The following is a 27,447-nucleotide window of genomic DNA, read 5'->3' as shown; positions in this document are numbered from 1 at the left end:
GCGTCCTCCCCCACCATCGGAGCCAACTCACCACCAGGTGGTGATCAGTTGACAGCTCCGCCCCTCTCCTCACCCGAGTGTCCAAGACATGCGGCCTCAAGTCCGACGACACGACTACGAAGTCGATCATCGAACTGAGACCTCGGGTGTCCTGGTGCCAGGTGCACATATGGACACCCTTATGCTTGAACATGGTGTTCGTTATGGACAAGCCGTGTTTAGCACAGAAGTCCAACAACAGAACACCACTCGGGTTCAGATCGGGGGGGCCGTTCCTCCCAATCACGCCCCTCCAGGTCTCACTGTCATTGCCCACATGAGCATTGAAGTCCCCCAGGAGGACGAGGGAATCCCCGGGAGGAGCGCTTTCCAGCACCCCCTCCAGAGACTCCAAAAAGGGTGGGTACTCTGAGCTGCCGTTTGGTGCATAAGCACAAACGACAGTGAGGACCCGTCCCCCCACCCGAAGGCGGAGGGAGGCTACCCTCTCATCCACCGGGGTGAACCCCAATGTACAGGCACCGAACAGAGGGGAAACAAGTATTCCCACCCCAGCTCGACGCCTCTCACCAAGGGCAACTCCAGAGTGGAAGAGAGTCCAGCCCCTCTCAAGGAGACTGGTTCCGGAGCCCGTGCTGTGCGTCGAGGCGAGGCCGACTATATCTAGCCGGAAACTCTCTACCTCGCGCACCAGCTCAGGCTCCTTTCCCGCCAGCGAGGTGACGTTCCACGTCCCTAAAGCTAGCTTCTGCAGCCGAGGATCAGACCGCCAAGGCCCCCGCCTTCGGCCGCCGCCCGTCTCACACTGCACCCGACCCCCATGACCCCTCCTGCGGATGGTGAGCCCACTGGAAGAGGGTCCCACGTTGTCTCTTCGGGCTGTGCCCGACCGGGCCCCATGGGAAAAGGCCCGGCCACCAGGCGCTCGCCATCGAGCCCCACCCCCGGGCCTGGCTCCAGGGGGGGGCCCCGGTGACCCGCTTCCGGGCAGGGGCAACTGGGAACCATTGTTGTGTTTCTTCATGGTTGTTTTTTTGAGCCACGCTTTGTCTGGTCTTTCACCTGGAACCTGTTTGCCTTGGGAGACCCTACCAGGGGCATAAAGCCCCCGACAACATAGCTTCCAGGATCACTAGGACACGCAAACCCCTCCACCGCGGTAAGGTGGTGACTCACGGAGGAGACCATCCGTGCAACCATCTCATTCAAATGTGTGAAAGTAAGCATAACCGCCTTTCCATTTCTGTCAGGTAGTCCATCTGCATTTCGACAATGAGAATCAAACAGTCCATATCTTCCAGACTTGTCTCTGAACAAAGCAATGCAATATGGTGATATGATAAGGAGGGCATGAGTAACGCCTGCAGAGAGACACTGAAGTCATGTGGAGGGATCAAGAAACCAAGCCTGGTTGTGACCGTCTCCCCTGGCTCTCACGCATTTTAAACGGACATTTAAGAACATTGTACTCATTTTGGTCAGTGTTGATTCTGAGTGGTAGTTCCTCCATGGTCAAGTGTTGGCTTTTATATTTTTTTCCTCGCTTTAGCTGTTTTATAGATTTGTCATACAATCTGTTGCCCGTGTCCAGTATCTTGTCGAGATCAGCCTTCCTCAGGTCATCAACCTCATTGTGATATGCCAAAAATGTTAGACCCATGCATGTACACTGCTTGTTCCTTGACTTTACATAGCCAATACGACCCTGATAAGTTCACGCCTGCACTGATATCTGCCTTTGTAGGATGCATTGTTCTTGAATATTGTCATTTTCAGAAGAGGGAATCACACTTCCATTGTGCTCTTGAACAGTAAACTGAGCTGTGCATGAGGATGACACCACAGGTTGACTACACACTTGTTCACAGTCACTGTCGCTTCTATGTGGCTCTGCACTCTGTAAGCGTGGGTCTGAAAGGTCCAATCTAGACCAGCGCAGCTTTGCAGCCTGAGATTTCTTTCCCTTTCGTGGCATAACTGTATTGACACTGCTGAAATGGCTGAAATTCTGATTAATGTGTAACAGTAATTACAAACCTGTAAGCTTTGCTGGGATGAAAAAGTGAAGTCGAATCTCAGGATCATTATACAGAGTTAAAAAAAAAAGAAGCTATTTACATACCTCAAACGCTGGCTACTGTAGCCTGTACTTATTACCAACCTTTAACCAGAAGCAGTCTGAACTGTAGAGGAAGGAACCTTGGAGATGTGGGCACAGATCTGGAACGACTAGAAAATAAAAACAATTTCAAACTTTTGTGTTATTGGAAAGTAATTTATGACCGACTGTGATACCTTGAAGTATATGGCATGAAAATATACTGTGTCTTATGAGGGTTGATTCAGTGGGACTATTTAAGTAAATTAATATAACAAGGTCTAAGCTTATATAATTATTAAAACTCATGTGATTCTACAGTAATTTACCTTTATTTATTTTTGACAGAATTTACATTTATTCATTTAGCAGACGCTTTTATCCAAAGCGACTTCCAAGAGAGAGCTTTATAAAGTGCATAGGTCACTGATAATAACAACAAGATAGCCCCAAAGCATTGCGGGTAGTCAAAAACAAGTACACATTGTGAACAACCAAAAAAATAAGTGCTAAAGGGAAGAAACCATAAGAGCATGTAGTTAAGCAAGTTACAATTAAACAACATGAATCTCTAAGTGCAAGTGTACCTGTAGGAAAGCAATAAAAAAAATAGGATTAACTAAAATAGAATACAACAGTTTAAATCAGCTACCACCAACCAACAAGAGCAACAGTCTAAGCAAGTCATTCAGATCCTTGCGGAAACTAGCATTGGGTTGAGCAAACCATTCCTAAGTACCGTTGTACTCCCGAAACAAGTGCGTCTTGAGCCTTCTCTTAAAGGTGGAGAGACAGTCTGTGTCTCTGATGGAGGTGGGGAGTTGATTCCACCACTGGGGGGCCAGCCAGGACAAGAGCTTATGTTGGGACCGGGCGGTCTTGAGCTGTGGGACCACCAGGCGGTTGTCTGAAGAAGACCGTAGGTGGCGGGTGGGGGTGTAAGGCTGCAGGAGAGACTTTAAGTAGTCGGGCGCAGTCTCGTTCACTGCTTGGAAGGTCAGTACCAGGAGCTCGTCATCCATGGTAACCCCAAGGTTGAAGGCAGAGGATGAGGGGGTCACTGTCGCATATCCCAGGGTGATTGAGAGGTCAAGGGAGATGGAGGGTTTGCCGGGATGATGAGAAGTTCTGTTTTGGCAATGTTCAGCTGGAGGTGGTGCTCAGTCAGAATTGTAAGAACATTAAAAACGGATGCAGTTGTGTGTGTTGGCTGCATGACTTCACTTTCGTGAGGCGCTTCATTCTCAGCACAGTAGGGATGGGAAGATTCACCGATTCGCATCGGTGCATCGGCATAAAAGCTCACGATGCGATGGCCCGGATCAGAAAAGTGTGCACCGGATACAATGTTGGATGAAATCGCAATGCATCGTTTCTAACATCTTTGCATCTGTGTAACCCGATGTATTTATATATAATGATGTGTATGCGAACACCTTTAGTATTTAGAAATTTGACAAATGATTTGTGACCAATAATTAATATTTAGAAAGTTTCTTAAGCGCGCTCTCATTCTCCACTGCTGTCAGTGGCCCTTCTCGTGAAGTCTCTCGGCCAAGTGTAGCGCGAGTTGGAGGCGTGTTCGGGCGAGTGTTATCATGGCGGAGGAAGAGCTATACTCGCTATAAAGTACACAGGCAGCACAGCTAATTTAGGTAGTCACCTGAAGAGGCTACATGGTATTTATGTGGAGATGTCTGCCTCCCCCTCGGATTCAGCTATGCCTACAGTCAGTGGCTAGCCTCACCGGTACCCCTAGCAAGAATAGGAAGCTATTCTCCGAGAAACAAATCCCTGTTGTGTACGACAAAGACGAGAGATAGCTGAGTAAGTGAAAAAAGTAGGTCCTTAAAGTCGGACGTATGAGTTAAATTTAGTGTGTGGCGTTATGACAGTGTTTACAGCAGCTTGTGACTGCCAGTAATAGTTTACCCATTTTTACATTCAGAGAACACATACAACAGGAAAGAAGGACTGGTTTAAGGAAAGGTCCAGGCCTGATGTTATTTTATCTATTGTCAGAGACTTTGTTTAATATGTGAAATAAAACTTTCACTTGTTTAGTTCATTGATGATTTGCAGTCTGTCAAAGAAATAAATCATAATGTAGCCTACCATATTAAATTCCATAGCATCATATTACCTTTGCATCGCATCTCATTGAATCGTATCGCGTTGAATCGCACTGCATCGCAATAGGGGTGAATCGTATCGCATTAGTGGTTGGTTTTATGTATCTTTAATGTATCGGATCGTTGGCAGTGCATCGTCCTCAGTGATGGAGATGCACATCCCTACAGCACAGATATGAAAGGTAAAGCGTTCCGTCTTGTGTGCTTACTGGTAAAAAAAAATTGTCTCCCTAACAGGTATTCAACACACACAGTGGCACATAAAATAATTGTAGTGTTCCTAAATTAGGTGGGGTAAATATTGTGTAAAATAAGTCAGATAAAAAACTGTAGTCTGCGATATAAAGCAATCTATTAACATGACCATGCAGTTATCTAGTGCATTGTAAACCGCACATGTTTGTGGGACGATTGGATGTAGTACAATCAAATTTATACTATGAGTTTATGATGTGCAGGTTATATAATTTACAACGTGAATTTGTATACAATTGCATACAACTGTTGGGATGTAATTGTTTATCCTTGCTATATAATTCTCAGTAAAGCCATGAAAAGTGAAGCATCGTGTCTTGTATTATTGTTAAACGTTGTTCCTTACAGAAGTATTACAAGTACAGTTAGGAGAAATAAAGATTTAACTTCACAAATGTCACTGGGCAACAGGGCTCAGGTTGGCCTTCTGGAGATGCAGAGCACAGATTAGGAACTATTCGAAATAAATAAAAACGTAATTTGCACATAGACCCAAAAATGCAATGAAAAGTCATGAGAACGTTTTATGACCAGGTATACCGAAAATACATTTAAGATGGCAAAGCATGCTCAACACGACAAAGGCCAGAATTCTCACTGTATTGCCTTAAGTGCTGGATATTTCAGTCTTGACATGAAATTCAGTTAATATTCGTTTTTCTATTCAACTACTGTACTGATAAACCAATTAAATCAAATAATTTGTATTCGTAAGCAAATGACCATAAGCACCGAGACCGCTAAAATGTTTCTTTGACAACCACTCGAAATATGTACACTATAAAATCTGTGCAATCAATATTAGAATGTATGGCCGAAATACGTCTCAGTGATATTTGATTTCCATTTAAAGGGGCAATTGACTGTTTGTTTGGGGTATTTCACACTGTTCCTTAAGGTCTCCAAATAGGGTATGTAACATTGGTTGGGTTGAAAATGGGCCGGGTGCTGTTCTATTCCCACTGACAGATCCTCTGAAATGTTCCTGGGAAAAAAACACTAGCTTTTCTCCTTTTATGGTATGCTCATTAATATTTAGATGAGCTGCGCGCTGATTGGTTGGTTTTCAACGAGTGAAGCTGGGGAGCAAAAACGCAACACGGCCAACAGCAGCAGTTGGAGACTTGAAATAAAAACGTGCAAATAAATATATGGTGTCTACACAACACTGTTTTCAACAGATTGACTATATATCATTTGAAATGATAACATTACTTGTTTCCACTTCTGTTGTTGAAGCAAACTGGATTGACTTGGGTGGGTAGAACGTTAGGCTACAGCTTAGCAACCAAACCATATCTTGATTCTACTTGGCTTCAGTTAGCTAGCTAGCTCTAAATAACTTGCTGAAAAATAACATAACCAAGATCTGGACAAACATGCATCTTGAATTGTAGATTTACATTACACAGGTTATTTATTTGAATGAAACACAGTCAGGAACATGAATCAACTTTAGCCCCATTGCCAATAAACTCGGCTAAATTATCACACATTCTACCTATGCTCTTGGGTTAGCAAGCTAAACTTGTTTACATGCCTACAGTCTAGGTGTTACTAGTAACGGTTACTAGCAATGCTACCGTATCCTGTATCAAGCACCTGCCTTTCTCCAGTTCTTTCAAATAGATTATCTAGACAGGCGTTAGCAATAAGCCAGACTGCTGTTCGTTTTCTGGCTATTTTTTGGAAGCTTCCCTTCTAATGCCGACTACAGCTAGTCTAGCTAGAGTCATTTGATGTGTGTAGAAACTTATTTAGCATTCTACCTGGTATGCTATTTTATACAGGAAACGTTATCATTGCTAATAACTGTTAGCACAACATCATACTGTCCTTATAGGCGGTTGCAATGAGCATACATTCGGAACAGCACCTCTTTCCAGGTTCAGCTTCCTAGCAAATCCTGCTTGCAATTGTCCAAGGTTGTCAAAACTGTCTTGGGTGAAATGTTCAGAGCAAATGAATGATTGAGTGTCGAACTTCGCCGGGATCTTCTCATAAGACAACAGCAGCCATGCCTGTTCCTTGGGAAGACTGTGAGTGTTAGCCTTCCCTGTAGGCTACAGCTTGGAACACAGAATTTACGACCGTGGTCCATTTTCAATATCCTTGTTATAATTCAAAATGTTCTTCTTTGTAATTCCTTATAAGTAGCTAACACAGAGCAGCGCGCAGCTAAACTAGTATCGGAGATAGACGCTACCTCGGGCTGGTCTGGATGTAAATTCTGGGGCGTGACAAAGATACAGACCAGAGCCAATAAGAGGGCAAATCACCGGTCCTACGTAGGACCGGTAGCTTTGTTGAAAACCTAGCGTTTTACAACCAAAGGTTTTTTTTGTTGAGATTTGAATAGGAAAGAGGTTTCAATGGACTTTGATATTCACGGTATGTTCATTTTACCCACCGAACTGTCGTTATTCAACTATGACAAGGTAAAATCGGTTTTGCAGTCAATTGCCCCTTTAATGTCATTTATATACATTATTTCATTGAAAATGCACGTATGAGAAAAGTCAGTTAGCGTTGGCAGTTTATTGAACATTTCAAAACGGCCGTTGGTGATAACCAATTTTCACGGCAAACTATAAATGTAACTGTTCTTGCATTTTAACTGTTCCTTTACTAGCTAAATATGTTAAAAGCCCAACTAGCCTGAGTGGCTAGATATAAGCGAACAATGCAAACTGTGGCAAATTAGTTAGCTAGAGCTAGCTCGCTCTAACTAGAAAAACGGCTCTGGTCTGGTTTCATTCGGGTTGCACTGTTACCGATCACAATGCTAGCTATCGCTACTGTACCCAGTTACATTTTCCTGTCAGATTTGTTGACGCTAGAATACATATATATTTTATTGTCTAACCTCTGTGACTGAGGATTGAAAAGCAAATAGTTGGCTTAATATGTCACTATATCAGCTAGCAACAATGCTAGGTAGCATTACCCAGTTAACTACATTTTTCTGTCAGAGTATTTTTTTACGCTAGAATATATATATTTTAATGTATTACCTTTGTGAGTGATGATTGAAAAGCAAATAGTTGGCGAAATATCAGTAGCACTGAAGATCAGGAACGTGAAGATAAAAGCGTTGGGGAAATCTCAACTGACAAGCCGTTTGATTTCGTCAAGGTTTGCAATGTAGGTAGCGTAGCTCGAAAGCCAAGTGATCAGATTGCGCCTAATACCTCAGTATATAGCATGGTCAGAGGGAATACTCGATTCTTATTGGTATTCGTAATCAGGTGATAATCAGAGCCATAGAAAAAGAGAGTTGCGACACTTCCATAGACTCCCACTGTTATTGAGGAATGCGGAAGTAAAGCGTGTCTCATGCGAGCTATAGTTCCAAACATTGTATTTTTCACCGTTGAACCCCATTCATTTTCAGTGTCTCCGAAGCAAGTTACCTGGTAAATTGATTAAAATCATGCATTTTTCCATATTTCAACCACCACATATCAATTGTTATGAGTAAAATTTCATATAGCCAACTTTAGATAAACATTTTCGTAAGATTACAGCTTGTTAGATTCTAAATGCAGTTAGCGCTAGACTGTGGGTCTAGTATCTAGAGCTAAGCAACACTTACTGTGGCAAGCTAGAGAGCACCTGTATCATAACCAGAAGTTCGTTGGTTTATAGTCTGTCAAATTAGTTCTAGTTATTGGTGTTCGTTGGCATACACAATTTACAGAATCTGCTCTTATTAGCCTATAGTACAACTGATTAGAGCTAGCAACAATGAATTGCAGATTAAAGCCTTGGGTCCCCTATCGTCCAGCAACGCTCGGCAGGAATTTCAGGTCCACTCAATAGCTAGCTAGTTAGCTCAACTAGATGCATCTACTACTGTGGTCTAAGGTTTGGGAAAAGCAGACATTTAGATCACCTGCTCACCGCAAACAAAAAGAGTGGAAGAACACTGGACATATTGTACAATAAAATGTTTTATTGAATTGCAGTTGGTTGCCTTGAATATTCTGTTCTATTTTTTTCTATTGAACAGTTGCTGGTGATCATGGTTAAATTCAACTTGCCTCAAGTACTACAAACATAAATGTTGTTAATGTGGTAAATTGTAAGATGGCTGATGAATTTAAGAAAAAGTTGAACAAGTCTCATTTAAACAGTCGAAGGTTAAACGTTAAGTGGAACAATATAGACTACTGCTAGCATAGCCATTTCTAGCTCTGCTTCACAATATTGCGTTATGTATTATAAGTTAATGTTATACATACATGTTAATAAAGTAGCAGACATACATGATACAACACACCGGTAACCAATTGACATTGTGTTAATATACCGAAAATATCCGTGAAATGAAATGGTGCTGCTGTCTGTCCCGCCGAAAACCATTCAAACAGGTTGACAGCAGTGGGGCTTTTTTAAATTACAGCGAGCTACCGGAACCACGTGACAAAAAAACTAGCTTTTTTCCTGCGTTTCACTGGCAGTGAGTGTTCAGTGTTGTAGTTCACTCCATATTACACCAAAAATATCAGGGAGGACTGCCTTATGTAGATACGAGTCAGCTGACGATAGCCATAATATCGGATTTCTTCAACCGAGCCTGTTTCATTCGTTATTTGCCTGAGAAAGCAACTTCCGTTGGCCAGCTCCATTGAAAACCATTCAAAAAAGTTGACAGCAGTGGGGGGTTTTGGAACTACAGCGAGCTACATGAACCACGTGATCACGTGTCGGCGAGATCAAAGCGTGTCGCAACTCTCTTTTTCTATGGCTGTGGTGATAATGAACACCGACAAAAGACAAAAGTCTTGAATGTGACACATTACTTACATGCAATTCTTAAATTGGCTTAATGTTATGGTGTTCTTTTCCCAGACAAGCTGTCAATAAAAATCCACCTGTTCAATTTGTGTTGTATAGATTTTTTTTTTTAAGTAGGCCAATCTAATCACAATATCTGATTGTCCATGTGCAACTGATATACTTTTCCAGAATTCCCACCTTAGCAAACCAGACAGCAGAGGTCTCACACAAAGGACATTGAAAAGCATTGATGTGTATGACTGCAGTTCCAAGACCATTATGTTCCCTTGATAATATATATATTTGTAAAATTACATCTGTTACTCAGCTGAGGAGTGGTGTTAGCCTACTGGTTGGTTGGAAGAGAAGGAGGCCAAATGAAGAGGCAGCGCTCAGGAGGAAACCTAGAAAGTAAATTCTAATCAGATTTAAACAACTTATTGGTTGCCCAACATGAGGAAGACAGCCTGCTTCTTCCATGACTTAGTCCTCTCAAGAGCACCTGTTGCACATGGTTAGAAACACATCGCATTTAATGCAATTTTATACAATACATAAATGATTACAAAATGAACACCCATCTTGCTGTATTGAAAGGGTCCCGTGTAAGCCATGGACGTTTATTGCATTTATCTATTTGTAGGACCGTGTTTCTCAAGTGGTGGGTCCTGACCCAAAAGTGGATCGCAAGCTGGTGTAGGTCATATTGATTCATAAAAGCATCTTAATACATATGTTTTATTTTATCCCTTGTGTTCTCTTTGGGTCATTCTGACCCATCAGTCATTGTGACCCACCGTCGTTTGCAACAACTTTACCGCATACAAAAACAAAATGAAGCATTTTCTTTTAACCGTTGGGCTGTCTCAGACCCCCCACATTGCGAAGGTTAAAATAAAATTATTTTTATTTGCTTTTGCATTGGGTAAAATTGGATAAACACAACGATGGTTCGTTGTGACCCAAAGGCAGCACAAGGGTTATTTAAAAGCAAGCTCAGAAACGTATGAATGTAAAAGGTATCTTTGTAAACCACTCTGATCTGTTGTAAGGTGTAGGCCTATAACTATGTAAACCGAACATTTAACTTACTTGGCTGTAAAGAATGACTTTGTATTCTAGCTGACCAACAGCGCAAAGACAACAAAGCTGACTAGATGTTTAAAAAAAAGTGGTGTGGAACGGAAGACAAAAGGTAGAAAATTAGCTGTCGTTATACCTGCCACTCGTATTGTACAGTACTGTAGGCATATTGTACAGTACTGTAGGCTACCTCCCCAGGCCGTAGCGATCTGGAACGGAAGACTACAAGGTCGCAAATTAGCTCTAGCTCTAACTTAAGGGCTAACACTCTTGGTAACAGATAGCAGCAGAGATGTGCCGGGGTAACAGCTAGAGCTAACTCCTCGGATAGGAGACCGTTTACTGTACACAGTTTACGAAAGTAGAGCTAGACTAGCTAGCTAGCTCTAGCTATAATCATCAGCATACACATTTCACAAGTGTTTCATATCACAATTTTAAATGAGTAAATGGCCTCCTGAATCACAATGGCCTCTTTGCTAGTCAAATCATTTACTTGTAATCTAATGAAATAATAAATCCAAAAACAAACATTTATTTGTGAGGAATGTTAAATTAACGATTGAAAACAGATTTAGCGTTATGTTGTATGTATGCCCTGTGTCGCCCGGGCAACAGAGGCTATGTCATGACTCATGATGCTAAAGCCTCAGCCGCAGACTGTTTCCAAAAATAGATGTACTAGCTTAATAACAATGCGTACATCATATTGTACACTAAATTTCATAATTTTGTTTTTATGACAATATTAAATGAGTAAATAGTTATCACCCTGGCCTCTTTGCTTGTGACGTTTCTAGTTAGCCTTTTATCTACCAGAAGGTAACAAGCTGCTAAACTGATGTTCTGCTACAGGTAGTCACGCGTGTTTTCGTGACGTTATTGACGTTAGCAACGTCAGTGACTGTGGCTAGCAAGTTAGCCACCGTTAGCTTCACTTTTCGCCACAAAAACTTAATGTATACTTAAACCGTGCAACGGAACATAAATCCCAATACAAGCAACTCAATCGCTACCAAGACGAAACGTTTGACACCTAGGTTGTCGATGTAGTCCAAATATTAACAAAGTTTTAGGGGGGCAAAAAGAATAATGACTAGAAAAGGCTGTTCCTGCGAAACAGCAGTGAGAATGCTGAAAACCTGAATGGGGATAGCTGACCATGCTAAAAAAGAACATTTTCAGAAAGTTATAAGCTTAAGCTTCAAAGCGACCGAAAGGTACTTTAAATAAGCGCTGGAGCTGGACGAAGGCATAAAACTACAGAAAAGAGAATATGCTAAACAAAGTGAAAAAAATCAGGAAGAAGAGAAACAAAGCATAACAATTTGAACATTTAACCAAAAAATATTTGCTGGAGTTTCAAAAGGCCTGAAATGTATTTTTGAAAGGACCTGGAGCAAGATGAAGGCAGAAAACGGATGAAAAAAAGAAGAAAAATGCAAAACAAAAAAGGGAACATTTCATGAGCTGCAGGAAAATGTGAAAATTGAGCAAAAAAACAGTTGCTCAAGTCTGGGTTGAACGAATTTGAAGGTAAAAGGACAACACTGGAATGACTGGAACTTGCTGGAAAAACGTAGCAACCGCTGGTCATTGGCAACAGACTGGCAACATTTCTAACCTAGAATCTCAAAACGGAGAAGAAACTAGTCATGCGTGCCTGCACACCCAGTCCTGTTCAGACACTTTAAGATGACATCAAAATAATAATTCATAGTGCAGGGTTGCCGATGTTGTCGTTGTCCCTGGTGAGTTTTTTGTAGTAAATAACAAGATCATGCTACATCTAACCACCGGATCATTTCTTGCAAGTGTGTCAAAGTGGTATGTATTAACACCGTAGGCTTGAATAATAACCAAAGGCGTGAAGCTAGAGAGAGGATTTCCTACATAAGTATATAAAGGATTGTGGGTGGCGCAATTCACATACTTGTTTCATGTTTAGTTAATGTTGTATGCATGTTTAGGTTGAGTGTTGTTGTTCTGTCAATTAGGTTTGTCAGTGGAAGATGTATGGATATTAGTAACTATAAGTTATCGTTGTTGCCATAACTGTGTATTGTATGTGACTTAATCACTTGTTGTTGGCATTTACATGTGATTGGTGGTGTAGTAATAAAACCTGTAGGTGAGCGGTGTATGGGACACAGGATAAAAAGGTCTTCTTCTCTGCGTCCGATCATTACGCATCCACTCCAATATAGACCCCTAGGGCCATCGTTACATTGGTGTCAGAAGTGGGATGGCGCAACCACGCAGGATGGAGGAAGAAATTGCAGATCTTGAAGAGACCATTGAGAGGACTCGGCTACACCTGTAGAAACGTAGGCTGAAGATGGAGCGTTCCAGGGCAAGAACGTCGTCCCACGCTGATGGGTCCAGTGTGCCACGGCCTCGTCGCCCCCTAGAGGCCGGGAGTGGAACCACAGAACCTACAGCCATAGATGGTGGATATTCAACCTGACCTACCTGGGGCGTCTCCACAGGTGGATGTTGGGGCCAACCTGCCCCATTCCACCGCCATGCCCAGAACACCAGCGAAGGTGCCCAAGTTCAATGGAGAGACACTCCTGGAGCCATATCTTGCCCAGTTCCAGTTGGCAGTGTGGCACGGTGGTTGGAGCAGCGAGGAAGCCGCCACTCATCTGGCCCTGGCGCTGGAGGGAAATGCGCTGCAGGTGCTCCTGGATCTGACCCCGGGAGAACAGCGGAACCTGGAGACCTTGACCGGGGCCTTGGAGAGGCGGTTCGGGCAGCAACCATTCCCTGACCAGAGTAGGGACAGGCTAGCCAACTGTCGCTGCCAGGAGGGAGGGAGTTTGGGCGCTTTCGCCGCGGATATCCAGCTCTACGCCCGCCATGGCTATCCAACGTTCGACGCCGCTGCAAGAGGGGAGCTGGCTCTCCATGCATTCCTCAAGGGGCTTATGCCAGAGCAGCTACGCCAGCATGTGCGTCTCACCATGCCCATAACCCTGGAGGGGGCTCTTCAAGAAGCGGTACGGGCAGAGGCAGTTTTCTGCACTTAGGCTGCCCCACGGCTGTCCCTTCCACACGTCCGGGCCATCGACTGTGAGGGTGAGGAGGCCGAGCCAGTTTGTCAGGTGCAGTTCCAGCGGCGGCAAGCCCCAGCTGGGAACCGTCGACCTCGATCTACTCTTCGGTGCTATCGTTGTGACGAACTTGGTCACATTGCCCGTGACTGCCCAGCACCAGTCGCCAGAGCACCACAGCAGACGGGAAACGACGGGGGGGTGGCGCAGTGAGGGGCCCGCCACCCCAATCTTTGACCCCTCCCTTGAGCCAAGAACTGTTGATTGGTCGTGTAGGCCACACTAGGGGACTGTATTTGGACTGCTGGCTTGTTGGCCAACCCTGCCAAGCTCTAGTAGACACTGGGTCTACCGTCTCACTGGTGCGTCCTGGCGTCCTTCCAGGAACCATGGGGACGCTCTCCGGAGCATGGGAAAAGTCGGACACGAACCTGGTGACGGTGGCAGGGGAGAAGGCTGCTACAAGGGAGAAGAAGCATCTGCGGATCTAGGCTGGGAACCAGGAGGCTGAGCACGAGTTCTGGCTTGCCAATATTCAGGACTCGTGCATTATCGACCTGGACCTGTTGTCCCATTGGGGTGCCTATGTTGATGTCCCAAGGGCAGCCATCACCCTTGGTGGGGAGACTGTGGCGCTCCAGGCCGGCCAAGACAAGAACACAAAGGTCAGAGACCGGCAAGCCAGCTGCCAAACAGCTGCCACCAGTGACTCCATGCCAGGTCAGCCTACCAACCATACATCGGCGGAGACTTCTGAGGCGGTGAGGGAACTCTGCCGCCGCAGCAGTGATGGCCTTGACCAACAGCAGTGCGGCCAGTTGAGGCACCTCCTAGAGGACTATGCAGATATATTTGCAGCAAACGATGAGGACTGTAGGCGGACGGGGTTGGTTCAGCATTCCATCGACACCGGTACCGCCCAACCCATCCGCCTGCGGCCTTACCGGCTGGCCCTCGGCAAGCGACAGGTGGCAGAAGACAAAGTTAGGGAGATGGCTGCTGCTGGGGTAATTGAGCCCTCTGACAGTCCCTGGGCCGCACCAGCTGTCCTGGTTAGAAAAAAGAAAGACAGCTGGCGGTTCTGCGTGGACTATCGACGTCTCAACGCGGTGACCAAGAAGGACTCTTACCCCCTCCCTCGCATAAATGACGCCCTCGACCATATCACAGGCTCCAGCTGGTTCAGTTCCCTTGATCTGCGAAGTGGCTACTGGCAGGTAGAGTTGGCCTCCGACGCACGACCAAAGACCGCCTTTACCATTGGACAGGGACTGTGGCAGTTTCGTTTTATGCCTTTTGGACTCTGTAACGCGCCAGCGACGTTAGAACGGCTGATGGAGAGGGTGCTGGCTGAAATACCACGGAGTCGTTGTGTGGTATACCTGGATGACCTGCTGGTGCATGCCAGCAACTTTGACCGAGCCCTGGGTAACCTGCAAGAGGTCTTTGAAGCCATTCGTCAGGCTGGGTTGCGGTTGAACTCTGCCAAGTGTTGCCTGCTGACAAGAGAAACGCAGTTCTTGGGCCATGTGGTCAGCGCGCACGGGGTAGCTAACGACCCCGCCAAGGTGGCCTCAGTCCAGAATTGGCCGCCCCCTACCAACGTCACCGAACTGCGGAGCTTCTTGGGCCTGGCGTCCTATTACCGGCGTTTCGTCCGGGGCTTTGCCACGATCGCCAAACCTCTCCATCGACTGACTGACAAGGGACAGCCCTTTGACTGGGACGACGTGTGTGCCGGAGCCTTCACCCAGCTCAAAACTGACCTTACCGAGGCTCCCACTTTGGCCTACCAAGATGCGGAACAGTCCTTCATCGTGGCCACTGATGCCAGCAACGTAGGGTTGGCGCCGTACTGTCCCAGACTGTTGAAGGGGTGGACCGCGCAGTAGCCTACTTTAGCCGCACTCTGAACCGAGCTGAAAGGAACTACTGTGTGACCCGGCGTGAGCTGCTGGTAGTGGTCCTGGCACTGCGACAATTCCGGCCGTACCTGCATGGCAGCCATTTCCTTGTGCGCACCGATCATGCTTCCCTTACCTGACTGTTGAACTTTAAGAACCCGGAGGGCCAGGTGGCTCGCTGGCTGGAGGCCCTACAGGAGTATGACTTTGAGATCCAGCATCGACCAGGGCGGTTGCATGCTAATGCTGACGCCCTCTCCCGCCGCCCCTGTGCAGTCTTGGAATGTCGGTATTGCCAACGACAAGAGGAGCGGGACCAACCACTGACGGTGGCAGCCATCCAGACCGCTGACTGCGAGGGGAGTTCTCCATGGACCTCCGCTCAGCTGCAACAATGCCAGGAGGGCGATGCAACCTTGGCGGTGGTAATCAACTGGCTGGCGACGGGGCGGCATCCCGAATGGACAGAAGTGTCTGCCCACGGACTGGAGGTTAAGGCTTACCAATCACAGATGGGCAACTTGGAGCTCCATGACGGGCTGGTGCACCGGAGGTGGAAAGCTCCTGGCCGGGGAAACGACCTCCTACAGCTGCTGGTACCCCGTGAACTCCGCCAACAGGTCCTTCAGACCGTCCATGGCTCGGTGGGGGCGGGGCACTACGGCATTGCCAAGACCCTTCGCCGCCTCAGGGGACGATTCTATTGGCCAGGTTGTCGACGGGACGTGGAGGTGTATGTGCACTACTGTGACCTTTGCACTGCTAAAAAAGGGCCAACGCAGCGCTCCCATGCCCCATTGCAGCAGTACCTGGTGGGGGCTCCGATGGAGCGAGTAGCGGTGGACATACTTGGGCCCTTTCCAGCAACTGATTCCGGCAACCGCTACGTCCTCGTGGCCGTGGATTACTTCACCAAATGGCCGGAGGCATATGCGGTGCCGGATCAGAGTGCCATCACAACTGCGGAAAGGCTGGTAGAGGAGACATTTGCCCGCTTCGGGGTCCCTGCGGAACTCCATAGTGACCAGGGGCGGAACTTTGAGTCCCAGGTCTTTAGCGAGGTCTGCGACGGCTGGGAGTATCCAAGACGAGGACGACGCCTCTCCACCCCCAGAGCGACGGGCTGGAGAAAAGAGCCTACGACACCCGGTGTCGGAAGCTGACCTATAAGCCCAGTGACAAGGTCTGGGTGTATTGCCCTACTTTTAAGAAGGGGGTGTCACCCAAGCTATGCAGTCACTGGCAGGGGCCCGGTGAGGTTATGGAACGTGTTTCTGAGGTGGTGTATCGGGTGCGCATGCCTGGTCGGGGGCATGTGGTGGTGCTGCACCAGGACAGACTATCACCATATCGCCCGCTTGCTCCAGAGATGGGTGGAGCAGAGAACGAAACCAGCGGCACCATTCCCAGTGGACAATGTAACCCCCCCCCCCCCATCGCACCTTCTACCAGTCCCAGGAGGCCAACTCAGCAGCGGTTACGGCCAGGACACTTAAGAGACTACCTGTTGGGTGATGGGGTTGTCAGGGACGACTGACCCCTCAGGTGGGGGCTATGTAGCGACCCACGGATTGGTCGCGTGTTAACTTGCGCTGTTGGCGCAAAGGATTGTGGGTGACGCAATTCACATACTTGTTTCATGTTTAGTTAATGTTGTATGCATGTTTAGGTTGAGTGTTGTTGTTCTGTCAATTAGGTTTGTCAGTGGAAGATGTATGGATATTAGTAACTATAAGTTATCGTTGTTGCCATAACTGTGAATTGTATGTGACTTAATGACTTGTTGTTGGCATTCACATGTGATTGGCGGTGTAGTAATAAAACCTGTAGTTGAGCGGTGTATGGGACACAGGATAAAAAGGTCTTCTTCTCTGTGTCCGATCATTACGCATCCACTCCAATATAGACCCCTAGTGCCATCGTTACAATATCTACTACTTCAAATTCAAAACGGAGAAGATATTTAGAGTAAAGACAAGTTACTTTACATCTGTGTTCAATATCGTCAATTAAAAGTACAAACTTTCCAGTTACGAAGCGTTTGTTCATAGGATAAACTCCAGCTGCAGCAAACACTTAGCGTTACTGTACCCCAGCCCTGGTTTGGCTGTTTGTGACGGTCAGGCCTCGATTTTTTGCAGATTTCTCTAAAACTTGCTAAAATAAAAACGATCTAGCTAGATTATGTACACTTTAAACTCAATGTACATACCTTGTTTGGCCAATTTGGTCGATTGTGGGAAAAAAGTCGAACCGTTATTAGCCTAGTTATGGAGAGGCATCACGCTAGCTCGATTATGAGAAATGTAACTAGAATCCACACCTCAAACAAGTTAACCTAGACACAAAACTGTACGTCCAATCAAAAAAATAAGGATATTTTCCGAGACCCAAGACTCTGCCAAAACCAGAGATATTCTTTATATGTCTGTACAGTCAGAAATAGACTCTACCTGCAGTTTCGAAAGACCCAAGACTCTTGCCTACAATGCGGGAGAAGCTGAAAGTTGAACTGTTAAACAGAAGAAGTAGGCTATAGTTGTAACAAGAATATTATAGTTTTAACAGCTGAAATTATAGTTGGGATAGTCATATCAGTAGCAGATGTAGCCTATCATTGAGTGTGTTTACTCGGCTTTCTCAGTAGGATTCAATAGGAAGACACGGCGACACTTTGTTGCAGAAGAATGATGGTGCAAGTTTTGTCCTTGGAGCACAACGATTCATAAAAAGAATCATGTAGACGTGTTTGAGTAATTGCATAACTAATTACACATGTAAACGGAGTAATCGTATTATTGGCATAAACTGACAATTGCTATCGGGTTTCTCATGGTCAAGAGAACGCACTCAGTGGCGTAGTAGAACAAAACAGTAGCATTAGCATAGTAGTTAGCGAAAGAGATATTAGCAGCATCTTCAGAATTAGTAGTTGTAGTGTGGCATAAGATATAGCAGTATCAGTAGTGGTAGTAGTTGTGTTGTGGTGCTCTTAGTCTTTTAATGAGATGAGTTGACTGAATCGCTTGTCTTGTGTCTCCACTAATCAGCTAATACCAATCACCTGTGTAAGAGACTGGCGCTTGTTTGTGTGGTTGCCACGGTGATGGTGCCACTCTGCACATTTGCATTGGACTCTATGGGGCGAGATTTGGACTTTCGTGGGGCTCTGAACAAATGTGTAAGTATTTTGGATTCCACAGACAACTGTCTACAACCAGCACAAAATTAGCTATCTATTGATCCAAAAACGAAGCATGAAGAGCGAAAACTGTGGCAATGCTGGCAAACTAGAAATATGTTTTCAACGACACCCGAAACTTCCCTCCGCTCTAAGCGATTCAGTCTGCACTCTGGGCTTTCTCGTAAACACCCATGTAAATCTCAGAAACGGTTTGAAAAAGTCATGAAACGTAATCAGTGATATTGAAAAAAGTTGAATAGATATCAAAAAGCTGAATAAAAAAAAAGAGTTTATGGTTTTGTCAATATTGATTTATATTAATTCAAGCATAAGAGGTACAAAGCTGAAAGGTGATAGCAGTCATAGCCTGAAACTGCTGAATTTTTTGATAGCTGAACGGTTTTAATAGCTGAAGATTTGAAGGTGCTGAAAGGTGGCGTGGAAGAAATAGAATAAGAAGAAGTAGAATAAAGATTCAAAGAACAATACTTACAATGCTGAAGCAGCATTCCAACAATAAAGAGAAACAGAAAAACAAAAGTGAGAATGATTCTCACAACTAGAAAAGGCTGTTCCTGCGAAACAGCAGTGAGAATGCTGAAAACATGAATGGGGATAGCTGACCATGCTAAAAAAGCTGAACATTTTGTAGAAAGTTATAAGCTGAAGCTTCAAAGTACCCGAAAGGTATTTTAAATAGGGGCTGGACGAAGGCATAAAACTACAAAAAAGAGAAGAATAATGCTAAAAGAAAAATAATTCATAAGAATTTGAAAATTTAGTAGAAAGTCATTTACTCAGGTTTCAAAAGGCCTGAAATGTTTGTTAGAAAGGACCTGCACCGAGATGAAGGCATAAAACTACAGAAAAGAGAAGAAAAATGCTAATCAAAGTGAAAAAAATCTGAAAGAAGACAAACAATGCATAGAAATGTGAACATTTAGCAAAAAAATATTTGCTGGAGTTTCAAAAGGCCTGAAATGTATGTTAGAAAGGACCTGCAGCAAGATGAAGGCAGAAAAGTCCAGAAAAGAGAAGAAAAATGCAAAAGTATTGGCAGTTGGAAGATACTGCTGTGAAATGTATTTTTGAAAAGACCTGGAGCAAGATGAAGGCAGAAAACGGAAGAAAATAAGAAGAAAATTGCAAAACAAAAAGGAGAACATTTCAGAAAGATGAGCTGCAGGAAAATGTGAATATTGAGCAGAAAACAAGTTGCTCAAGTCTGGGTTGAACAAATTTGAAGGTAAGAGGACAACACTGGAATGACTGGAACTTGCTGGAAAAACGTAGCAACCGCTGGTCATTGACAACAGACTGGCAACATTTCTAACCTAGAATCTCAAAACGGAGAAGAAACTAATCATGCGTGCCTGCACACCCAGTCCTGTTCAGACACTTAATTTAAGATGACATCAAAATAATAATTCATAGTGCAGGGTTGCCGATGTTGTCGTTGTCCATGGTGAGTTTTTTATAGTAAATAACAAGATCATGCTACATCTAACCACCGGATCATTTCTTGCAAGTGTGTCGAAGTGGAATGTAGATCTACTACTTCAAATTAAAAACGGAGAAGATATTTAGAGTAAAGACAAGTTACTTTACATCTGTGTTCAATATCGTCAATTAAAAGTAAAAGCTTTCCAGTTACGAAGCGTTTGTTCGTAGGATTAACCCCAGCTGCAGCAAACACTTAGCTAAGCTACCCCAGCCCTGGTTTGGCTGTTTGTGACGGTCAGCTATGACAGTCGCGCCTCGATTTTTGCATATTTCTCTAAACTTGCTAAAATAAAAACGATCCTGCTAGATAATGTACACTTTAAACTCAATGTACATACCTTGTTTGGCCAATTTGGTCGATTGTGGGGAAAAAAAAGTCAAACCATTTTTAGTTATGGAGAGAGCCATCGCACTAGCTCGATTATTAGAGATGTAGCCAGAATCCACACCTCAAACAAGTTAGCAAAACTGTACGTCCAATCCCAAAAATACGGATATTTTCCGAGCCCCAAGACTCTGCCGAAACCATTGATATCCTTTGTGTCTCTGCGGTCAGAAATACAACTCTTTTGGCAGTTTCCAAAACGTCACCCAATTCTGCTTTCATGGTGCGTGTCTGTTTGGTTGCCACGGTGATGGCGCAGCTGTGATCGCTAACAAGCTGGGTAGAGAGAATCACAAATTTAGGTGGAATCCACACCTCAAACAAGTTAACCTAGACGCAAAACTATACGTCCAATCCAAAAAATGAGGATATTTTCCGAGACCCAAGACTCTCCCGAAACCAGACATGTCCTTTATATGTCTGTGCGGTCAGAAATACGACTCTACCGGCAGTTTTAAAACACGTCTACTTTCAAAATTCTCTGACGAATTTTACCCACCTCTCCATTGAAGTTAGTGAGAGGATTTGAAAGGCTGCTCTCGCTTCAAGGCTGAAAGGTGAAAATCTGTAAATGTGAGCTCTTTAGTGGTTACATTGGCTGAAAGAGGACAGGTTTTCCTACATTTTAAGGTATAACTTGTTTCTGTAAGTTAAACTATATGAACGTCAGAGGAGTGTGCCACTCTGCTGGCTGCTCAACCATAAAAAATCAAGTAGGAGCTAAATGTATTTAAAACTGTCACGATTCAAAATTGGCTAAATATTTGAAAAAGATGAATCATTTGGGAATAGCTGAATGTCTTGTGAACATTTTAAAGTTTAAATGGTGTCTCTTGCTGAAAGTATGCTGAACTAGTTAAGTTTGAAAGAAGAGGAAGCGTTTTAATGATTTGAAAGGATTTACCATTACTTTTAATGGGAGAATAATTTGCAGAAAAACCTTAATTCTTTAAAAAGTATAAAAGTGAGAAATACCAGAAGTCATAGCCATCATCTCCTGAAAGAGCTGAACGTTTTGATACAAAAATTGTAGGAATCGGTGAAAGTATGCAGGACTAGTTAAAGGCCAAAAAACGGCGGAAGAATTGAGCAGTTGAAAAGCAATAGTGAGAATGCTTAACAGCATTCTCACAATAAAGAGAAACACAATAAATAATAATATATATGTGAGATAACAATGGTTTGTGCTCGCCAAAGGCAAGCACACCCCAATAATAATAAAGAGAAACAGGAAAACAATAAAGAGAAACAGGAAAACAATAGAATGCTTGAATGTTCCTGCGAAACAGCAGTGAGAATGCTGAAAACCTGAATGGGGATACATTTTAAAGGTTGAATTGTGTCTCCAGCTGAAAGTATGCTGAAGTAGTTAAATTTGAAAGAGGAGGAAGCTTTTTTAATGATTTGAAAGGATTTACCTTTACTTTTAATGGGACAATAATTTGCACAAAAACCTTAATATTTTTAAAAAGTATAAAAGTGAGAAAGTCATAGCACACATCTCCTGAAGGAGCTGAATGTTTTAATACCAAATTTGTAGGAATCGGTGAAAGTATACAGGACTAGTTAATGGGCGAAAAAATGGCGGAAGAACTCAAAAGTTGAAAACTTGAAATGCTTAACAGCATTCTCACAAATATATATGTGAGAGATTAATCGCGATTAATCACATTTTTCCCGAGCTCATTACCATCATGTAAAACTCTATTAACATCATGTAAAAAATCTATTAACATCAGTATATTTTAAATAGAACATTTTATGACATCTCGTGAACTGTAAACAGTCTCTACTGAACTACAGTATACAGAATAGTCATTCCCATCAAATATATGCAGCAACTTTATAAACAACAAAGTGTTTAAGCACACTCAAACAAAGCGAATATTTAAAGTTTAAACCCTTAAGGTTATCAAAATACTGGACGGGGCTCTACGCTACCTTTTTTTGCTGGAGCACAACATTTAGCGGCACAGTCAGTTTCTGTTTTTAAAAACTTTAAAGGGGCAATTGATTGCAAAACCGATTTTACCCTGTCATAGTTGAATAACAACAGTTCGGTGGGTAAAATGAACCTACAGTGAATATCAAAGTCCATTGACACCTCTTTCCTATGCAAATGTAAAAAAGAAAACATTTGGCTGTAAAACGCTAGCTTTTCAAACAAAGCCACCGGTGTGACGTAGGACCAGGGACCGACCTTTTTGGCTCTGTTCTGTATCTTTGTCACGCCCCAAAACGTACATCCAGACCAGCCCAAGGTAGCGTCTATCTCCGATACTAGTTTAGCTGCGCGCTGCTCTGTGTAGGCTACTTATAAGGAATTACAAAGAAGAACATTATAACAAGGATATTGAAAATGGACCATGGTCGTAAATGCTTTGTTCTAGGCTGTACAGGGAAGGCTAACACTCACAGTCTCCCCAAGGAGCCAAACATTCGACAGGCATGGCTGCTGTTGTTAATGAGAGATCCCGGCGAAGTTCGACACTCAATCATTTATTTGCTCTGAACATTTCACCCAAGACAGTTTTGACAACCTTGGACAATTTCAAGCAGGATTTGCTAGGAAGCTGAACCTGGAATGAGGTGCTGTTCTGACCGTATGCTCATTGCAACCGCAAGCTGTATGGACAATATGATGTTGTGCTAACAGTTATTAGCAATGGTAACGTGTCCTGTAAATAGCATAGGTAGAGTGCTAAATACGTTTCTACACACATCAAATGACTCTAGCTAGACTAGCTGTAGTCGGCATTAGAAGGGAAGCTTCCCAAAAAATAGCCAGAAAACGAACAGCAGTCTGACTTATTGCTAACGCCTATCGAGATAATCTATTTGAAAGAACTGGAGAAAGGCAGGTGCTACATAAAGGATATGTTAGCATTGCTAGTAGTTAACTGTTACTAATAACACCTAGACTGTAGTAGGCATGTAAACTAGTTTAGCTTGCTAACGCAACAGCATAGGTAGAATATGTGATCATTTAGCCTAGTTTATTGGCAATGGGGCTGACGTTGTTTCATGTTCCTGACTGTGTTTCATTCAAATAAATAACCTGTGTCATGTAAATCTACAATTAAAGATGCATGTTTGTCCAGATCTTTGTCAGGTTATTTTTCAGCAAGATATCTAGAGCTAGCTAACTGAAGCCGAGTTGAATTACAATATGGTTTGGTTGCTAAGCCTAACGTTCTACCCACCCAAGTCAATCCAGTTTGCTTCAACAACAGAAGTGGAAACAAGTAATGTTATCATTTCAAATGATATGTAGTCAATCTGTTGATAACAGTGTTGCGTAGACACAATACATTTATTTGCGCGTTTTTATTTCAAGTCTCCACCTTCACCTTTCACCTATGGTGAAATATTTACGATTGTGTTAACATTTTAAATGCGTTAGAACATGTTCATATTCATATCGAAGACAAGTTCATTCAGAATCAGCTACATATATTAGCAGGTCGACTGACTGATTTCCTTCTCATACATTCCTGTAGCGCCACTGTACATTTCCCTGTTTAAGCTCAGCTTCAATGGACTACAGTAGGCAGCTTTGAACAGTTGTTTTCAGTGCTTCGAAACTATACGGTCATTGGATAAATGCTGCGATTATGTCCCGCCCAATGGACGCTCAGCGTCTCTGGCGGTGAATGGAGGAGTGGGCTGGCCTGGACGCTGGGCTTCCGCATGATGATTGGAGGCTCCGTCGAAAGACTGCATCTCCTTTTGATTGACAGTAATTTTGTACTATAAAAAGTCACCGAAGCTATTCAAGCTCAGTCCTATAGCAAATTCTGTTAGTATAGTCGAAAGACAAACTACTGTACCCTATTTCTTGGTAGGGTATTTGCTTGGCTAAGTTGCTTGAAAATGTTCATCATACATTTTATACAATTATAGCTACACTATATGCATTATTGTATTACACTTTCTGGGGCCCAGCCGTGGTAGGGGGCCCAGCCGCGATGCCAAAAATAATCATGTTCGTCTTAAATATTTTTAGAAATTATACCAATTTATTTTGAACTGAAATACTCACCATTACTTAAAAAAACAAAAAAACATTGTATTGTTGCTTTAGTAAAATGTAGCCTGTTTCATAATGAACCCCCCCCCCCCCTCTCTCCTAAAAATGGTATGAGTTGTTTTTGTTTTGCGATGTCATTTATTGATCTAAGGTTAAGCTTATAATGCCTTGTTTCAGGTAACTTAATTCCCACATTTTCTTTGAGTTTAATATTGTTTCGTTGATCGTTCATTCATTCATTCATTCATTCATATACAGTAGACTAGGCTAGTGTTGTAGGGGTGAACTAGCCAGTGAACTAGACAATTAATGTAAAATATATATGATTTAGGCCAAAAATGAGCTTCCCCTATTTGAAAGACCAGCATCCGTCTGCGCTTATTCAAACTCATGTTGTTGCACTTATTGAGAACTTTGATCTCTATTTTCCAACAGAGAGGTAAGCCATTCTGAGTGATAAAAGGTGCATGCAAAATCCCTTTGAATTTCAGAGTCCTGGGCTTTGCTTGAGTTGACACTTAGTCCTGCAGAAGAAACCGAGTTGTTGCAGCTCAGCTGCGATTGCACTGACGCTATGGAGCTGTGACCTTATCATTCTGGATAAACATTTTTTCAGAATATCCTGTCCGCAGTAGGGACAGTATTTCTATGCTTATTCCTTTCACTATTAATTATGTGCGAATTGGGATTTTCTGTGCTTACAAAAATGAAGACAAAGCACAGAAACAGACTGAATGCTGCGCCTGATATGCGTGTTGCGCTCTCCTCCTGCACCACGGACTGAAACTCACTACAAAAACGCAGACAGGCTCACCTATCCCATTAGCATTGTTGAAATGGTACAACATATTTTGTATAATTTGTAATCTTCTTGTAATTATTCCATATTTTGTTCCAATATTTCTGGTTCAATTGAATGTTGAAAATAAGAAGAAATGGGCGATATGTTTTTTTTTATAGCCTACATTTAATGTCCAATTAGGCACTTATTGGATACCTTCTTTAAATATTGCTGGTCCAATTGTTCAGCTAGAAGTGATCACTCAGTCTGAGATAGCTTATTAACAATGGCAGTAGGCCTACAAGTTCTGAAAAAACAATAAAATATCCTCATTATTGTTCAATAATGGTCAAATCCACCTTAATTTTGTGATTTGCAAATAATGTATATTGGCTTGGGTCGCAAAGGCTTGTGACTTTTAAAATATGGGCCCCCAGAAAAAAAGTTTGGGAAACACATGTAAATGGCTAAGGCAAAGACTAGCCGTAGCCAAACCACTAGCGTGGTTATGGCAGATCCAATAGTTTTAAACTTCAACAGAGTACCCGCCTACAAGGAAGTCAACGCTTGTCAATGGAGCGAGCCCAGACTCTCTGTACAAATGAAATGTACGAGAGTCTGGTTAAGACCAGGCTAGTGAATCTTGTCCAGTCTCTTGCAATCAAACTTCTACATACACTAAGGTGTAACCTACAATTTACAATAATTGGCATCAAAACTTTAGCCATAGTTTACATCAGAACATCCCTCCAGAGTACACTGTTATATTGACAACATGACTAAGAAATTTGACTGTCTTATCCGTACACAATGACTTGTCATTCTGATGGCACTGACATGTTCATTGACACAGATATTTACTTTTGAGAGATGAACTAAGGATTTTGAGCAAAAGACCTGCTTTTGCAGGTAATCCATGGTGTTTTGCTATTGTTTTGAGAAATGCACTTACTGTTATGAAAATGTCGAGGATGATTCGAGAAATGTACCAAAGCGACTGAGAAAAAATTGCAACAGACAAGACAACAGAACGCACCGACCGGCCAAGGCTCCCATAATCGGCGTCATCTTGATGACAATAACATTTAATCTAGTCTAATCTAATGAGCCATGGTAACTGACTCAGAGAACTGCTCTTTTAAACCCAGAGTTTCCATCAACTGTAACATACTCCAAGTTTTTACTAAACCCGCTTTTACTAAACACCCCCAATGCCTTTCCAGAGGTGAGTTGAGAGGAGGGTGTCCTGTGGAAGATGGGTCACGTGTGTCTCTATATCTTCCCATTATGCTTTTTTACATATCTGTGAGTAAACAAATACTGTGTCTGTGTGTATATGAACAGAACAGAAGAAACCAGCACCATACATGTACGTTGTGTGTTCAAAAAATCGTATTTCGAACACCCAATCTTTTATTATTTTGTCCTCTCCCTCCAGGTGGGTCCAGCTCTGAGCACCTTTCGGGACACAGATACCACACAGAAGGCCTTCAACGCCCAGCTCTCAGGAGAGGGACCCTGGGCTGGGAACCTAAACAATAGTGTAGACCGTCACGCTCACAGCTAGGGTGGGGGGTGTAAGTTTAGGCACAAAATATACTCACATTCTCACATGAGAAAATTTACTTTCAAAATAAATTGGTAACATGATTATGAAATCTTACTGTGTTGGCAATATGTTACTGCTTGCGAGTTAAGAAGCAGACTGTTTCTCTTCCTTGTCACTACCAATACAACTGTGACCGTTCATTTTATTGTACCTTGTGATAGCAAATAAAATATTCCCAGTGACAAACAACCTTGTAAACTTTTAAACATAGATTATTTTATTAGCTTTCCTTTTCTTGACAAAGTATTTAAAGAAATGCAATCTGGAAACATTGTAGAGTAAGTAATGCTACTATAGTATCGCCTCCAAGAACATTGCTTTTTCCTCACATTATTTTGTCCTAGCTTATCCAAAGAATGTTTTCAACTATGAAATATTAAAGTATTTGAAGGAAAAAGTCACTTGAGAACTAATCATTTTATTTATAACCATATTCATGTGACTATAATAGGACTCTGCTGTTTTCATTATTATTATACTAACACAGAAATAATGAGCATATGAATATCTTACTTACAAGAAGGAGATGCGTGAGATAGATGAAGAAATCTGTGGTGGCTGGTGACTTAAAACATTGGGGAGGACAGGAGGATAACCAACCCATGGCATGTTTTACACTAGTTAGCTTTTTATCTTTACTTCCAT

General features: G+C 43.1%; 1 protein-coding gene across 4 annotated transcripts in view; it reads left to right on the top strand.

Moving 5' to 3' along the window:
- The window catches only part of cfap77 (cilia and flagella associated protein 77), a 97,753-nt gene extending 70,550 nt beyond the window's left edge, over positions 1-27,203 (top strand). For all 4 annotated transcript variants that reach the window (XM_084690410.1, XM_084690412.1, XM_084690409.1 and 1 more), the window contains one exon: positions 26,632-27,203. In XM_084690410.1, the coding sequence (XP_084546536.1) occupies positions 26,632-26,760 (129 nt within the window). In that variant the 3' untranslated portion in view covers positions 26,761-27,203. The remainder of the gene's footprint in view (positions 1-26,631) is intronic.
- The last annotated feature ends 244 nt before the right edge of the window (positions 27,204-27,447 follow it).

This window comes from Hypomesus nipponensis, chromosome 24 (genome assembly GCF_054491055.1).
Source record: "Hypomesus nipponensis isolate SF chromosome 24, ASM5449105v1, whole genome shotgun sequence".
Classification (NCBI taxonomy): Eukaryota; Metazoa; Chordata; class Actinopteri; order Osmeriformes; family Osmeridae; genus Hypomesus; species Hypomesus nipponensis.
The sequence above is the reverse complement of the archived record's forward strand: the minus strand, read 5'-3'. Positions and strand labels throughout refer to the sequence as shown.